General features: G+C 43.8%; 1 protein-coding gene across 4 annotated transcripts in view; it reads left to right on the top strand.

The window, feature by feature from the left end:
* LOC126161609 (microsomal triacylglycerol transfer protein) overlaps positions 1-16,300 on the top strand; it is a 209,470-nt gene that overhangs the window by 182,392 nt on the left and 10,778 nt on the right. For all 4 annotated transcript variants that reach the window (XM_049917563.1, XM_049917562.1, XM_049917560.1 and 1 more), the window contains 2 exons: positions 6,626-7,279; positions 7,374-7,574. In XM_049917563.1, coding sequence (XP_049773520.1) covers positions 6,626-7,279; positions 7,374-7,574 — 855 coding nt within the window. The remainder of the gene's footprint in view (positions 1-6,625; positions 7,280-7,373; positions 7,575-16,300) is intronic.

Here is a 16,300-nt window from a genome sequence, read left to right as displayed (position 1 = left end):
CCACCTTCTTTTCCCAGAGCAGCCAGTTTATAGTGTATAAAAGAAATGAACATGTTAATTGATTACTGCATTACAGAATTTATACTGTGCATCTTGGAAGTTTATAGTGAGTGACTAGAAAGATCAAGTACAGCCTCTTCCCTCATGTTTGTATATATTATTAACGATCACTTTGCACAACAGTGCACACAGATCAAAACTATATTCACAATGGCTACTTTTTGTTATGGGGCACAATGCTGTTGCATAGCTATGGTTGGCACCGAACATAAACATTCTGGAGTAGCACGAAGTCAGCCAACTTCCACCACACAGAGGGAGCATTTAAAAGTGTGCGCTCAGCAATACTGCAAATACAAGTCAAAAAGATGTATTACGTAGCTTTTGGAACTAATAGTTCTTTCCTCAAGGAGGAGAGACAGATTGTTTGGAGATGGTCAAGAAGGAAGGGCAGGTCACTTGGACCACTTGATGAGAGAGATCTACTTGTACTGAGGAACCTTTCTACTCTTCCACAACCTAAGACACTCTTCTACCCAACAAAGAAGCTGTTAGTTAAAAGCTCTAGGCAATGTGTGTCTTTTGTGTGTGTGTTTGAGGTTTACGGGCGCTAAACAGTGTGGTCATCAGCGCCCAAACGCATAAAAACAGGAACACATGCAGTGAAGGGACTAAGACAAACAGCGAACAAGGAGAATGGCTAAAAGACACAGACCTGACGCAGTTCCAAATCCTCACACACAGAGGCAAAACAAGAGGTGAAGGGACACACTAAAAAGGAAAGGAAACACAAGGAAAAGAGAAACCGAAGGGAAACAATGAGGTAATCTTGACTGGATGACCTCTTACCTAAAACCTGGGTGAGTGAGTCACCCAGCAGCACATTAAAACCCTCTCCCTAAAATCCGAGGCAACAAATTGGACAGGACACAAAACCGTAAGACCTTAACTACAGTCGTTGCGTCATCTTGTAAAATAGAGGGCAAATCCGGTGGCAAAGAAACCACCGCCCTCTGGTCAGAGAATAAAAGACAGTCAAGTAAAATGTGGCGGACAGTAATCTGGACGCCACAAGAACTGCAGATTGTGGGGTCCTCCCGCCGGAGTAAAAAGCCATGCGTTAAGGGACTGTGCCCGATGCGGAGGCGAGTGAGGAGAACCTCATCCCGCCTGCATGACTGGTAGGATGTACGCCATGGCCACATGGTAGCCTTGACCAGACGCAGCTTATTTTCACCGACTGCCAGCCACTCCTCTTCCCACTGATGCATAACGCGAAAACGCAGGAGGGAGGTAACAGCATGGAGGGGGACGGCACATGCAACAACGTGAGGGAGGGAACATGCATCTTTGGCAGCCACATCCGCCAGTTCGTTTCCCCTAATACCCACGTGCCCCGGCACCCAGCAGAAGGACACCTCCTTCCCTTGCCGTTGCAGGTGGAGGAGGGCATCATGGATGTTCTGGACGACCGTACCCGCTGGGTACAAGTGTTGCTTGGTTTGAAGGGCACTCAGGGAGTCAGAACAGATGAGGAACTGAAGACTGGGAACACACCTCATTTGCTCCAATGCCCGCAAGATCGCAAACAATACGGCATCAAAGATGGTAAACGCCGCAGGAAGCCGTAATTTGATGACTCGATCAGGGAAAACAACAGCACAACCAACAGAGTCCCCCTGTTTAGAGCCATCCGTAAATACTGGTACATGGTCGGGATGCTGGTTTAAAATATCATAAAATAAGGAGGTAAAAACAAACACAGGAGTGCAGCTCCTCCGGTACTCCGACAAGCCTAAAAGGACGCTGGGCCTCTGGAGCAACCAGGGAGGCAGGCAAGTAAAACCTTGTCGTTGGGGGGCCACGCGCTCCACACCAAGGGACTCAAGCAAATGCTTGGCACGAATCCCAAATGATCTCGTTGCCCTGGGACGACTGGAAAAGAGATGTTCCATAGGCGGTCAGGCAACGGTAGGGTACGCAGGGGAGGTAGGACAGGCAAGGAATTGACACACCTGTCGCACCATGAGGAGTTTCCGCCGGATGGCGAGCGGCGGTTCCCCTGCCTCAGCACACAGGCTGGGGATGGGACTGGTACGGAAGGCACCAGTGGCCAGCCTGATACCCTCATGGTGTACTGCATCAAGAATCTTCAGATACGAAGGCCTTGCTGACCCATACACGGTGCAACCATAGTCAAGACGCGATCGGACGAAAGCCCTATAGAACTGCAGCAGACGCGCCCGATCTGCTCCCCAGGACCGATGGCTCAGACACTTCAAAATATTCAGTGCCTTCAGAGCCCGCACCTTGAGATCTTTAAGGTGAGGCAACCACGACAACTTGGAATCAAAAGTGAGGCCCAGGAACCGCACAGTGTCGCTAAAAGGAAGAATGGTCTCCCTCAGACGCAATTCAGGGGAGGTAAAAAGACGTCGAGAACGATTAAAATGAACACACACACATTTGTCTGCAGAAAAGGTAAAACCCATCTGCGCAGTCCATGCCTCTAATCACTGTATCGTAAGCTGCAACTGCCGACTAGCAGTGACAAGACTGGAGGAAGAACAGAAAACAGCAAAATCGTCCACAAACAAGGAGCATTGGACAGGACTCCGGATAGTGGATGTGATACTGTTAATGGCGACGGCAAACAGGGTGACACTTAAAACACTTCCCTGAGGAACACCATTCTCCTGCACATACAAATCAGATAGCACATTACCAACCCTATAACGAAAGAGGCGGTGGGAAAGAAAGGACCGAATGAAGATGGGGAGACGGCCACGAAAGCCCCACTCATGGAGTTGATTGAGGATATGGTGGCGCCAAGTAGTGTCATACACCTTATGAATGTCAAAGAAGACACCAAGACAATGCTGGTTACGTAGGATGGCCGCCTCAAGCAGGGTCAAGTTGTCTATAGTTGAACGACATCTCCGAAAGTCACACTGAGAGTGGCTAAGGAGCTGCCTGGTCTCGAGCAGCCAAACCAGGCGACGGTTGACCATGCGTTCCGTCTTCCCGACACAGCTTGTCAAAGCAATACTTCGATAACTGCTGGGATGCGTTCGGTCCTTCCCCGGTTTGAGGAGAGGAATCAAAATCGCCTCCCTCCACGAGTCAGGGTATGTGCCGGATAACCATATCATATTAAAACATTTCAGGAGAACTTCCTTGGATGGCAGCAACAAGTGCTGCAGCATGCTGTACCGGATTTGATCATGACCAGGCGCAGTATCATGAGCCACAGACAGCGCCGAATCCAGTTCCCACATTGTGAAGGGGCAGTTGTAGGCTTCAGAATTTGGAGACCGGAAGTCCAAGTGACCCCTCTCGATGGCAGTTCGGTAGCGGCAGAAATCTGGATCACAGTTAATAGTGGTGGTAGATTCTGCAAAATGCATGGCCAGTGTCTGGGCAATGTCTCTCGGCGCCGTGAGGAGACAGCCCTGATGCAGCAATGCCATGACAGGTAGTTGGCTGCGTTTCCTGGAAATCCTCCTGATGGCTTCCCATACATTCGTAGAATTAGTGGGGCGGGAGATGGAGATCAAGAACAATTGCCATGACCGTCGTTTGCTCTCGTTAATCACTCGCCGCGCTTTGGCCCTTGCCACCCGAAAGGCCACAAGATTGTCAGCTGAGGGACGGCACTTGAAGCAGCGCAGAGCTGCACGGCGGGCTCGGATGGCGGAGCGGCACTCAGTGGTCCACCAGGGGACAGGACGCCTCTTGGGATTACCGGATGACCGTGGAATGGACAATTCAGCAGCATGGGAGATCACAGCTGTAACATGGTCTACCCATTCGTGGACGCTGGCACGGTGTCCCAAAACAGCCAGTTGGCTGAAAAGTGTCCAGTCAGCTCTGCAGAGGTGCCACTGAGGCGGCACTGATAATGCCACAACCTCATCCAGGAGGCAAATCCAAAGGGGGAAGTGGTCACTAGAATGGAGGTCAGCAACAACCTCCCACAGAGCAGAATCTGCGAGTGCTGGAGAGCAAAAGGAAAGGTCAATAGCCGATGACGACCCGGAAGCAGTACAGAAATGAGTGGGAGCACCAGAGTTGAGGATGCACAGTTCTTCAGACATCAAGAGGCTTTCCAGCATGCGACCCCTGGGGCAAGTAGTCGGAGAGCCCCATAAGACATTATGAGCATTGAAGTCCCCCAGCAGAGGAAATGGGCTGGGGAGTTGGCTAATAAGGTCTGTGAGAGCCACAGAGTCTATCACATCCTGAGGTCGTAAGTAAACTGAACAGACTGTGAGCCTCCGACCCACAAGAACGTCAACTGCAACTGCTTGCAAGTCTGTAACGAGAGGGAGCTCACATGAGGGGTGCATGTCACGGACAAAAACCGCAACACCACCCTTTGCCCTTTGCCCCGTCAGATCATCTTTCCGATAGACGGTATAGCCCCGTAAAGAAGGAGCATCAGTGGCCCGAAAATGTGTCTCTTGGAGACATAAGCACAAAGGGCACTCTCGTACAAGGAGTTGTAATTCGGCCACATGCGTCCTGAACCCATTCAGGTTCCACTGTAATATGGGAGCCAGTGATTAGGGTGGCTGAACTTTCACCCTTCCTCTGTGCTTCGGAGGAGAGCCCGTACCCACCGGAGATTTATTCCTGGGGCAAGAAGATCGCCCCCGGTCGACATCAATGTCCATCAGCTCCGATGATGACCCACGGGAGTTGTCAGACAGTACGATGGCCTCGTCATCGGACCGACCCTGACTAGTCTCCTCAGGTGGCAAAACCTTCACCTTCGGCGTCTTTGTCTTGGAGGGCTTAGAATGCAGAGCCTTGTCAACAGGTGGAGCTTTACTCGCCTGGGCAGAAGGCGCCATAGGGGGAGAGGCAGGAAGTACCCCAATGTCAGCAACCACAGCCTTGTCCGATGTTGCAGGGAGAGCCGCAGGTTGCAAAACAATTGCAGCAGCACAAGTGCACTGGCAAACGCAGGTATTAGTGCTAACACTAGCAACCTCCATTTGCGTAGCAACAGTGGCCATTTGTACCGGTTTCTTCAGAGCGGAAGCGAAAGATGTTGTAAACACAGGAGGTTGCATGGCCTTAAAGAGCTTCTTGGCCTCACCATAGGGGATGCGCTTAGATGTTTTAATCTCCTGTATCTTCCGTTCTTCGAGATAGATGGGGAAGACCCGGCTCCAGACAGGGTGACTCCCAGAGCAATTCACGCACTTCACAGGCGATGAACAATTGGCTCCTTCATGGGCAGGCTGACCACATTTACCACAAGTGGCTATCCCATTGCACCCCAACGTAGTATGCCCAAAGCACTGACATTTAAAACAGCGCATTGGGTTGGGGAAATATGGCCTTACTGGCAAACGTAAGAACACCGCTTTAACATGCTCTGGGAGTCTCAGGCAACTGAACGTGAGAATAAACGAGTCGGATTTGACTAGGTCCCCATCGACTCGTTTCATAATATGCTGCACATCAACAATACCGTCATCAGCCCATTCAGATTTTAACTCACCTGTGGGGATATCCACCAAGTCCCTACATGTCACAACACCCTTACTATAGTTCAGAGTGGAGTGGAGCTCGGTCTCGATAGCGTACTCTCCGAGACAGGTTGCTTTCCGAAGAGAAGCGACTTGACGGGAACTAGAAGTCTCAACTAACAGAGTCCCATTGCGAAGTTGCTTCACAGATTTAAGTGTTCCTGCAATCCCCTCAAGACCCTTGTGGATGTAAAAGGGAGAAACCCTCTCAAAGCTACCCTCCTTCTGTTTAATAATCAAAAACACATTCTGATTATCAGCATGTGCTCCATTACAACAGTCTGATAAATCTCGATCAACACCAGGCGCTGGAGGACTCGCAGCACGAAGTTGCTTCTTCAATGGGGTGTGTTTTCCTACCAGTGGCCCACCCAAGCCACTGGTAGGGGGAAATGTAGAGGTCGAAGGGTCCATTGCGGTCCCACGAGCAGCTAGGGAACTAAAGGTCCGCTCAGACAGAGCCCCGCGTACCTGAGTAAGCCTTATACAACTGGGGTGCGGCAGGTGCCCCAGAGGTTGCCCGCTTGCGACTGTTCCACCCCAACAGCCATGCATCTCATAGGCGCGGAGCACACCTGAAGATTGAGGGGTTTTTATAGAGGTTGTCCTTCCTTGCAATCCAGGCGGTCAAGCCAAGATTACCATTCCCCGCAGCACACAACATTCCACCGCCGCGCCATACGGTGGTCGCTGAAGCATGTCCGGGGGTTACGGTGACAGGAGACTGGCAGCGCTGACCAGTCCCCAGCTCAGGACCCCGGGGTCGCCAAGCCCGTACTCAGCAAATAAATGCTGAGCCCCTGGGGGCGTGTGTCTTTTATTTTTATATGTGTCAATCAGAAGTACTGCACTCCAGAAAGTAAGTACTGCTGGGCAGTGAGTCTGTGTCCCAATTTATTATACTTCCATTCTTGTTTTCATTATTTTTTAAGAATGCAGTAAACTTCTATTCCACTGAAAGCTATTAGCCTTACCCCATGAAGGCACTCACATACTGTTACGGATTAAGTCAGTGTCATATTAACCATAAATACTGTAATGAATAAAACTCTGAATGATAAATCCATTTTTTTTATTATATCCAGGTGATTGAAGAAACAAGAAAATCCCTTGTTGATGGGCTCAATGACTGTAGTTCAGAAGAATGCAAGCAAAAATACTTAAGAGCCTTGCGGAATCTTGGCGATGGTAATACAGTGCCAGTACTTCTACAGCATGCTGTCAATGGTACCAAAAAGACCAGTGTGACGGCAATGAAGGCCTTGAGATCACTTCCATCAAAGTACTGGGACCAGACTGTTATATCACTAATGAAACGAATCTATTTTCAACTTGACAAAAAGTACGACTCAAGTGCTCGAACCTTAGCCATAGATATTCTGCTCGAAACTAACCCAGACAAATCTTTCCTCAAGGAAATTCTGATATCGCTGACTTCATTAGATACAGCATATGAAGTGAAGCAGTACCTCTGGCAAAGGGTGACACAGATATCAGAAAGAGATTTACAATTCAGGTCACTGGTGAATGAAATAATTACAGAAGAAAAAAGATTGTTGAAAAATTACCACGCAATGGCATTGAGAGGTCTTTCAACAGCATTCACAAGATCTCTATTTAGCAACCCATACGGTAATGCAAGTCTGGTTAGTATACAAGAAATATCCAGTGGTTTTTTGAAGAGAGGTACAGTGGATGTTGTTCTTGAAATGAATGGAAAAACAAAGGAAATTTTCAGTGTAAGTTGGTGTCTAGCAACAATAGTACTGCTAATATCATATATGATGTTCAACTGGGATGTCTATATTACAAGTAACTTCCAAATATTTCCAGCTTGGACTGTTTGCTGGAGGCCTTAGCTCTCTCATATCATCAGATGACAGTGATGAACCTGACGATGAACCTGCCACTGCTGGTATGGAAGTTACTGCTCTTGGAGTTCAGTTGAGGCCATTTATTTTCTTCAGTGGGCAAGGAGATCTTATGGGTCATGTTTGGTCTGGTACAGCTTCAGAAAAGACTCCTGCTTTCCAGGTTTGTCTTTGATAGTACTTATACATTAAACAAAAATCATCACTATTAAACAATTATTTATTTCCTTTTCTATTAATTACTTATAATTGTTAGTTAATAAATGTCTTAATTTCATAGTACTGACCCATGTAATTAAACTGACATTTTCATTTAAAGAAACTAAAACTAGTCTAACAAGGAAATTCAGATGGCGGTGGAGAACGGCAGTGTGAGAACAAGCATCCTAAAAAATTAATCAAAGTTGCTCACTCTGGACTTCATTCTGTAGGAGCTGGGTTGCATAACGATAACACCAAAAGATTATGCACGATTAGTAGTGCATGTACCTGTAGCTTTTCTTGTTTGTGAATATAGTTTGACTGACCATTGCGCAATCAGCAGTGAGAGGTTAGAAAACTGTGGCAAACCTGCTTGCAACATCAACAACACCCAAAAAGTGGGACAAAAGTATGTATACTGTGGATTGTATACTTGCCAGCAAATAATCAAAAATCACAGCTCAATTTCAGTACAATCCTAAGATAACTGATGTGAACCTTTTCTTATATCACAAACAGTTATAGAAATACAAATTAAAACACTAGGACTACCCAAAATGTTGATTTGGTGTTTTTTTTTATTTCCACGTATTCTGAAACTATTTTTTCTATGATGTATATACAAATGTCCCTTTGGCAAAGAGTCTTGCTTTCTTTCTGTGGGCCTTGTCCCACTTCAACACAGGATCAGCCGTGTTGTTACAGATTTGGCAGTGTTAGGTGTAGAAGGTGGCCGGATGCCCTTCCTGTCTCCACCACCAACCCCTCAGGGAGTAAGTAGTATACCCCAGCTGTCTGCATCTAGTGTAATCCATGAAATAATGCAAACATGTGTGAATGTCTGTGAGTTGTGTAACTGAGGCGGAATGTGGGGACCAGTCTGGTAGTTACCTAGTGGGATGTGGAAAACTGCCTAAAAACCACATCCAGACAGGCTGGCACACCGGCCCTCATCATTAATCTGTCAGGCGGATTTGATCCAGGGCCGGCGTGCCCTCCGGAGTCTAGGAAGCAGTGCATTAGTGCTCTCGGCTACCCTGCTGGGTCTTGGCAAGGAGTACAAAATGCAAACAGCGGACCTTTCCTAGACTCAATAATGCACAGAGACTGTTCAGAATATTGCTTCAAGAAAATAGTTACATTTTTATGCAATAATGAAAAACAAAACATCTAATCAAAATACTACAAATATGATAAAAAAATACACAAATAAAACAACAGGGTACACAAAAATAAAGCCTCACAGGTAACAAAATACAGTCTAAAGATTTATACTTTTATTATATACTTTTTTATATACTTTATACTTATATACTTTATACTTTTATACTTAAGCATAAAGACAACACATGAAACAATTGGGGTGCAGGTGGAAAGTAAAAAGTTGGGATCTCCTGCCGTAATCAGGATACTTGGCAGGTATGGGACAGATAAAAAAATCTGTTCCCCAGATGCAGTAAATGAAAACACTTAAAAATGTGTGAAGTGTTTAGCATTCAATATCAGGGGCTTGTCCCTTTGGCAAAATGGAGAAATAAGTTGGAAAAAGAAGTTTCCAAATCTCTTGCGGTACCAACATTCTATTTCTAGTTTTGAATCTCTCCAATAAGTTCACTTGATCTAGGGTCATGGGTGACCTGTTCTGCAACTTATACTATATACTAAATATCACTATTATCTCTTCTTTCTGTACCATTCCTACTTCTGCCAAAGAAACAATATACTTAGTTTAGAAGTTAGCAGTTTTATGTTTTTATGTGAGTTTCACAGTATACCATATGGGGAGTAAATTTAATATAGTCCTCTACATTATAAAAACTATGAGGTATGTACTGTAGCATAAAGTTTTCTCTGGTCATGTAGAGATAGCGAATAAGCACAGAATGAAAATGTTGCAATAGGTGGTCATGACTGAGCTATTGCTTGTGAATGGTTGATTGTAAGTTTGCACCTACTATCTAGTACCATATTATCACATAAAGTAAGAAGACTTCAGTGTTAAATACTGAAATGTGATATCAAACTTCGAGCTTCAGAATTGACATTACATATGATTTAACTGATTGTTGTTTTTCACTTATGTTGATAGACGTTTTAGTGAACTAGTTCAGTTTTCAAACAATGCCACAATAAAGCACACAGAAAATGATTACATATGCAGGACAATTAAAAAATGTATTTTTGGTTATTTTCTGTTTTGTAATGGCTTTATTTCATTATTTTTGGGCAATTAATCCATATCTGACAAAGTTTTTTTCTGCCATGTATAATTTTGTCACAATGGGCAATTAGAAAGTTAGCAAAACACAAGCAGCTCAAATGAAAAGAAATTTTTCAATATGAGAAGTACTGAAGTGAGAACACAAAAAAACCTATTTATTACGTAGAAATGAAGTGTTGATTCACTTTCATTTTCCTTCTCTCTTCTTATTAAAGCATCTAGTCAAGCTTATTCTCCATCTTATTACCTGCTGTAAGCCATGGATAAGTGACCAAGATGTCTCCAATCAAATCCGCACTCTAGTGGCCCTAAATTATCTTTACATCACTTTGATGTCTTGATGCAAGTGCTCACCATGTTCCTTGATGACACCAACCAAAGTTTTTGTGGAAAAAATCAAGGTGACTGTTCAAGAAATGAATCTTGAGGCTCCTCAAACAGCCTAACTTCCTGAAATTTTCCAGCGTATTTCTTTCACCCCATCATCAATCTTCTGACCAAATTCACCTCCAGTGCCAAACTCTTCATTTCAGAGTAGCATGTGCACTCAACATCCTGATTTATTGGGAATATTAATATCTATGTCTTCCAGTACAGTTATTATCCTCTACAGCTCCCTCAAGTACTGTTGAAGCTATTCCTTAATGTCTTAACATGTCTTACCATCCTCTCCTTTCTTCTTGTCAGAGTTTTCCACACATTTGTGAACTCACTGCAGAGAACTACCTCACTTCTTATCAGCCCATCTAATTTTTAAAGTTCTCCTATAGCACAGTGCCACAAACACTTCAAACATCTGCTTTCTGGTTTTCCCACAGTCCATGATTCACTTCCACACAATGACGTGCTCCAAAAAGAAATTCTCAGACATTTCTTCATCAAATTAAGGCTAATGTTTGATATTAGTAGGCACTGATTAGCCAAGAATGCCATCTTTGCCTGTGCTAGTCAGCTTTCTACCTCCTCCTTGCTTTGTCTGTCATGTCTTATTTTGCTTCCAAGGTAGCGGAGTTCTTTCATGTTATCATTCCCAATGTTGATAAGTTTATCACTACTTTTATTTCTGTTGCTACTGATTACTTTTGTCTTCTATTTAGAACCTTCATTCCATTGTATCTTGCTTTCATCAAGGATAGCAAAACTTATCACTGATATCCTTTCACCCTGAATTTTTATTCCACTACTGAACCTTTCTTTTATGTCTATCATTGCTTATTTGATTTATAAATTGAACGTTAGGGATGACAGAATACATCTCTGTCCTAAGCCCTTTTTACTCAGAGCATGTCATTCTTGATCTTCCATTCTTATTGTTCCTTCCCGTGTATCACCCTTTCGTCTCCAATAGCTTTCACCTATTTTCCTGAGAATTTTGATCATCTTGGGTCATCATGATTGTCAATTTTCTTTCCTATTCTTCTGTATATTATTCTTGTTATCAACTTGTACGCATGAGCTATTAAGCTAAATGTTTGATAGTTTTTGCACTTATCCACCCTTGGTATTTTTGGGATTGTGTGGATGTTATATTTCCAAAAGTCTGATGGTATGACTTCAGAGTCAAATATTCTACAAAGCAACTTAAATAATTCTTTTATTGCCACTTGATAGTAGAAATTCAGAACTAATGTCATCTATGCCTTCTGCTCCATTTGACTGCATGCCTTCCAAAGCTCTCCTTGACTCTAATACTGGATTTCCACTCTCTTCCATATAGACACCTATTTTGTCTTCAGTCATGTCATCTGACAGTTCCATTCCTTTATAGAAGTTTTCTGCTCTCTCCTCTGCATTCAATAGTGGATTCTTCTTGTGCTCTTAATGCCAACACATCTACTTGTAATTTGACTGAAGGTCATTGTTGACTTTTCTGTATGCCAAATCCGTCTTTCAGTGACCATTTCCTTTTCGATTTCTTTACGTTTATCTTCCTTGCAAGTCCTTTTGATTCCATTCCTATATCGCAGTATTTGTCCCTTTTCTTGAACATTTCTGATTTTTGTACTTCCTTCTCTCATTGATCAGTTTTTGTTGAACTTTGTGATTGCTCTTATTAGAGTCCTACATCCCTCTTCAACTGATCTGCCTACTGTTGTATTATCACAGTGCCTACAGCCTTAGGGAACTTCAACTGCACATCATCATTCCTGATTAGTCATTGTCCAATTTCTTTCCACACTGATTCTCCTAGATGATTCTCTGATTCTCTTAACTTCAGAACTACTCTCCATCATTACTATTGTGATCTGTGTCTATATCTGCAACTAAGTACACCTTATAATCCAATATGTGCCTTCAGAATCTCTGTCTGACCGTGACGTAATCCATGTGGACTCTTCCCATGTCTCGAGCCCTTTTCCAAGTTGCCTCCTTCTCTCAAAACTTATTGCAGAAGTCAATCAGTCTTTATTCTCACTCATTTCTACGCCAAGTCCATATTCTCGTGTAATTCTGTCTTCTGTTCCTTCCCCTATTACTGTGTTCCAGTCACACATGATTATTAAATTTTCATATCCTTTAACTAACTGGGTTACATGTTTGATATCCTCACATACTTTCAATACCTCTACCTCTTCACCTTCTGTTTCTGTTATCAGCACCTATAACTGGAGTATGGATGTTGGAATTAATTCGCTGTCAATTCAGATGACAGCAATTCTATCACTGAACTGTTCACAGTTAGGCTCCACCTTCCTACCCATGACAAATCCTACTGGACAGATCAACATGACTTTTTCCTCATTACATATCCTGTGGATACACAATATATATCTTTAATGCAGTCTATAGCCTTCTGCATCTTATAACATTTATCATTCCTAATTCTTGCAACTTTTAAGGGTAGTTTTCTACTCGAGGTCAAGATGATGCCCTAACTGAACCTCTGTCCACTCCTCTGTCCTCTTTGACAAAGCTGTTGGCTGTATGGGAGTGACTCATACTGGAAGTCTCTAGCTACCACTGCTGATGATTTTTTTATTCAAAATTTAAGCAGTGGTGGGATTAAACCTGGGATCCAAGACATTGTGATTAATAATTGGAGATACTTCCCGTAGGATCACAGTGATGATGGCTGCAATAGGAATATAATGTGAGTTCATTATGTTGCCCTAAAGTGTAGTAATAGTCTTCTAGAATGATTATCAAGCCTCATTCTCACTCAGTCACTCTTCATTTAAAGTTGGAAACAAACATCAGTCTTCAAATGTCAAGTCCAGTGAACACACTTTCTTTCAGTATTGCTTCTGACAGATGAGGAAACTTATCACAGAAATCTCAATTTTTGGGCAAGGCTTGCACAAACTGTTTCATTAGTCCAAAATTAATGTGTGGATGTGGTAACAGAATTTTATTTAGCTCCACCAAGAGGTTCTTGAAAAAAAAAAAAAGAGGAGAAGGCAAAGAGCTTGTCACATCAGTTAATGACATTTGCTAACTACTGCAACCACCAGCACTGAAATTTCAAATTCATGTCGTTGTTGTTGTGGTCTACAGTCTTAAGTGGTTTGATGCAGATTTCAACACCAGACTATCCCGTGCAAGTGTCATCATCTCCGAATAACTTCTGAAACTTGAATTAGCTTATTACATTCATCCGTTGATCCCTCCTCTACAATTTTTACTCCCCACACTTCCATCCAATATCACACGGACAGTTTCTTCATTCCTCAGAATGTGTCCAGTCAGCCGATTCCTGCTTTTAGTTGAGTTGTGCAATCATGTTTTTTCTCCTTCATTGGATTCAGTACCACTTCATTAATTATTTCTTCTACCCACCTAACCTTCAGCATTCTTCTGTACAACCATGACATATTGAAAGCATTCATTCTCTTCTTGTGTAAACTATTTATAGTCCACATTCTCTTCCTGTAAAAGGCTACTCTCCACATGAGAAGCCTTCTGAAATTTCTAATTTACATTCAAAGTTAACAAATTTCTCTCAGAATTTTAATTCCTTTTCCCAATTTCTCCTTTGTTTCCTTTATTGTTTGCTTAATATACAGATTGAATAACATCAGCGATAGCCTACAATCTTGTCACACTTCCTTACTTTCATGTTCTTAGCCACTTGAAACTGCAGTCAAATTTCAGAACAATATGTATTTAACCATTTGTTCCCTGTTCTCTTATCACTGCCACCCTCTCAATTACAAAGAATGTATTCCAATCAACATTGTCAAAAACTTTCTGTAAGTCTATAAATGTAGGTTTTCCATTCTTCAGTCTACCTTCTAATATAGGTCATACGGTCAGTATCGCCATGTATGTTCTTATAATTCTCCGGAACACATGATGACAAAGAGGGAGGGGTGGCTCATTGCAAAGTAAAAAAACCATGGCTCAACCTAGTATGGCTGATATGAAGACGGTGGAGGATGGTAGATTCCCACTGGGAGAGGCAGAGGGAAGATCACCATGTGGTGGGAGTCTCCCTGATCACACTAAGTTTATTAGACAGTGGGGTAGTCTCCCAAGAGGCGACCCATGACCGTAAAAAGGGATTTGCTGTAAAGCCACAAATCTGCCACTGCAGGTGTCACAGAGACTGGGTGGGGTAGATGGCTGCCCCACCAACCAGACAATCAGCAAAGCCCCACCAACCAGACAATCAGCAAGTTCATTTCCCAAGATATCTACATGGCTGTGAACCCAAAGGAAATCAACTGAACAAGTGGCATAGCTAAGAAGATCATGGATGGCAAAGATCAAAGGGTGGTAGGAAAAACAGTGAGTGATAGCCTGAAGGCCACTCATTGAATCTGTACATAACAAAACTTGGATGATCGAAGAGTGTTTAATAAAGCAGAGGGCCTGGTAGGTACCCATCGGTTCTGCAGTAAATACCCCACACATGGAGGAAAAAACATGGTGTTCTGTGCCAACAGACGACGTAAAGGCATATCCAACATGATAGGCAGATTTAGAACCATTGGTGTGTGTTAAAAAACAATGCCATCCTAAAACTCTTGTAAGAGCAATTGGAACATTTGGACTCAGGAAGAGATCCATCTGAAACTGGGGCGAAGTAACTGACCGGGGTCAGGGAGGGGGGGGGGGGGGGGTCGGGAGAGAATGTGGGAAAGAGGGCAAGGAGGGGAGAAAGAAACTGTGGCAGACAGAATCAAGGTGGAGCCCAACCAGTACACCCACACAATGGCAGGCAGCAAGTGGGTTACGGCCCAGAGTCACGAAAAGAATAAAATAGGAGGGGTGAGCAGGGGAAGAGCAGATATTGATGGCATAGGAAACCAGGAGCTGTAACCACAGAACTGAAAGCAGAGGGATCCTAGTGTCAACCAGAAGATTATCGAGAAGGCTAGTGCAAAGGAAACTGGTGGCTAAAAGGATAACACGATGATGAAACGGGTCCAAGAGGAGCAGTGTGGAAGGGGCAGCTAATCTACAAAATTGAAAACCATAGTCCAGGTGATACAGAACTAATGCCCAGTAAAGATGGAGAAGGGTTGAACAATCCACACACCAAGAGGTGTGGGCAAGGAAGCGAAGGACATTGAGGTTACAAAATCCGCCAACTGTCAAATAACGTATATGGGGAACCAGATAAGCTTGTTGTCAAAAATAAGTCTGAGAAGCGGTACTTACACATACAGAGAGGGATGATCAATGGTCTGGCAGAGGCCACAAGTCCATCAATAGTGATGAGAAAAAGGACACTTAATACGGAGCCCGGTGGAACACCATTCTCCAGGGTATGTGGAGAGCTGAGAATAGTGCCAACCTGAACTCTGAATGACCAGTGGGACAGGAACCAATGAATAAAAATTGGGAGGGCCCCCATAGACCCCACTCATGGAGTGTAACGAGAATGTGAGGGCACCAAGCTGTGTTGTAGGCCTTACAAAGATCGAAAAAACTGCAACAAGACTGCAACACTGAGAAAAGACCTGCCGAACTGTGGTTTCCAATCAGAGCAGTTGAACAATTGTAGACTGTCCCTTCCGAAAGCCACACTGGTAAGCAGATAAAAGGTCCCGAGATGTGAGTATCCAATGAGGCCAATAAGCGACCATCCATTCTAGTAATTTGGAGGAGACATTGGTCAGGCTGAATGGTCAGTAACTATCAAGGGATGACGGATCCTTGTTGGAATTAAGGACAGGAGCATAGTGCTGTCTCACCACTGAGAGGCGAAAATGCTGTAGAGCCAAATACAGATAACCACCTGAAGGAGATATTGTTGCTGCAGAGGATTGAGGTGTTGAAGCAATTGGTTATGAACAGAATCAGAGCCAGGTGCTGAATTGTAGGAAGAAGAGAAGGTCAGGAGCATCTCCCAGTCAGTAAAAGGTTCATTGTAGGATTCCGCCTCACAGGTGTAAAGCATAAGCGGAAAGATTCAGTCCACTGTTTCTGGAGGAGGAAAGCAGCTGATAGGAGGATAATGCTGATGCAGTTGCAAAATAGGTCGCGAGGTGTTGTGCGAGAAGTAATGGATCTGTACAAAG

Source organism: Schistocerca cancellata, chromosome 2, assembly GCF_023864275.1.
Source record: "Schistocerca cancellata isolate TAMUIC-IGC-003103 chromosome 2, iqSchCanc2.1, whole genome shotgun sequence".
Lineage (NCBI taxonomy): Eukaryota > Metazoa > Arthropoda > Insecta > Orthoptera > Acrididae > Schistocerca > Schistocerca cancellata.
Note: the sequence above shows the minus strand (reverse complement) of the source record. Positions and strands in the feature narration are given on the sequence as shown.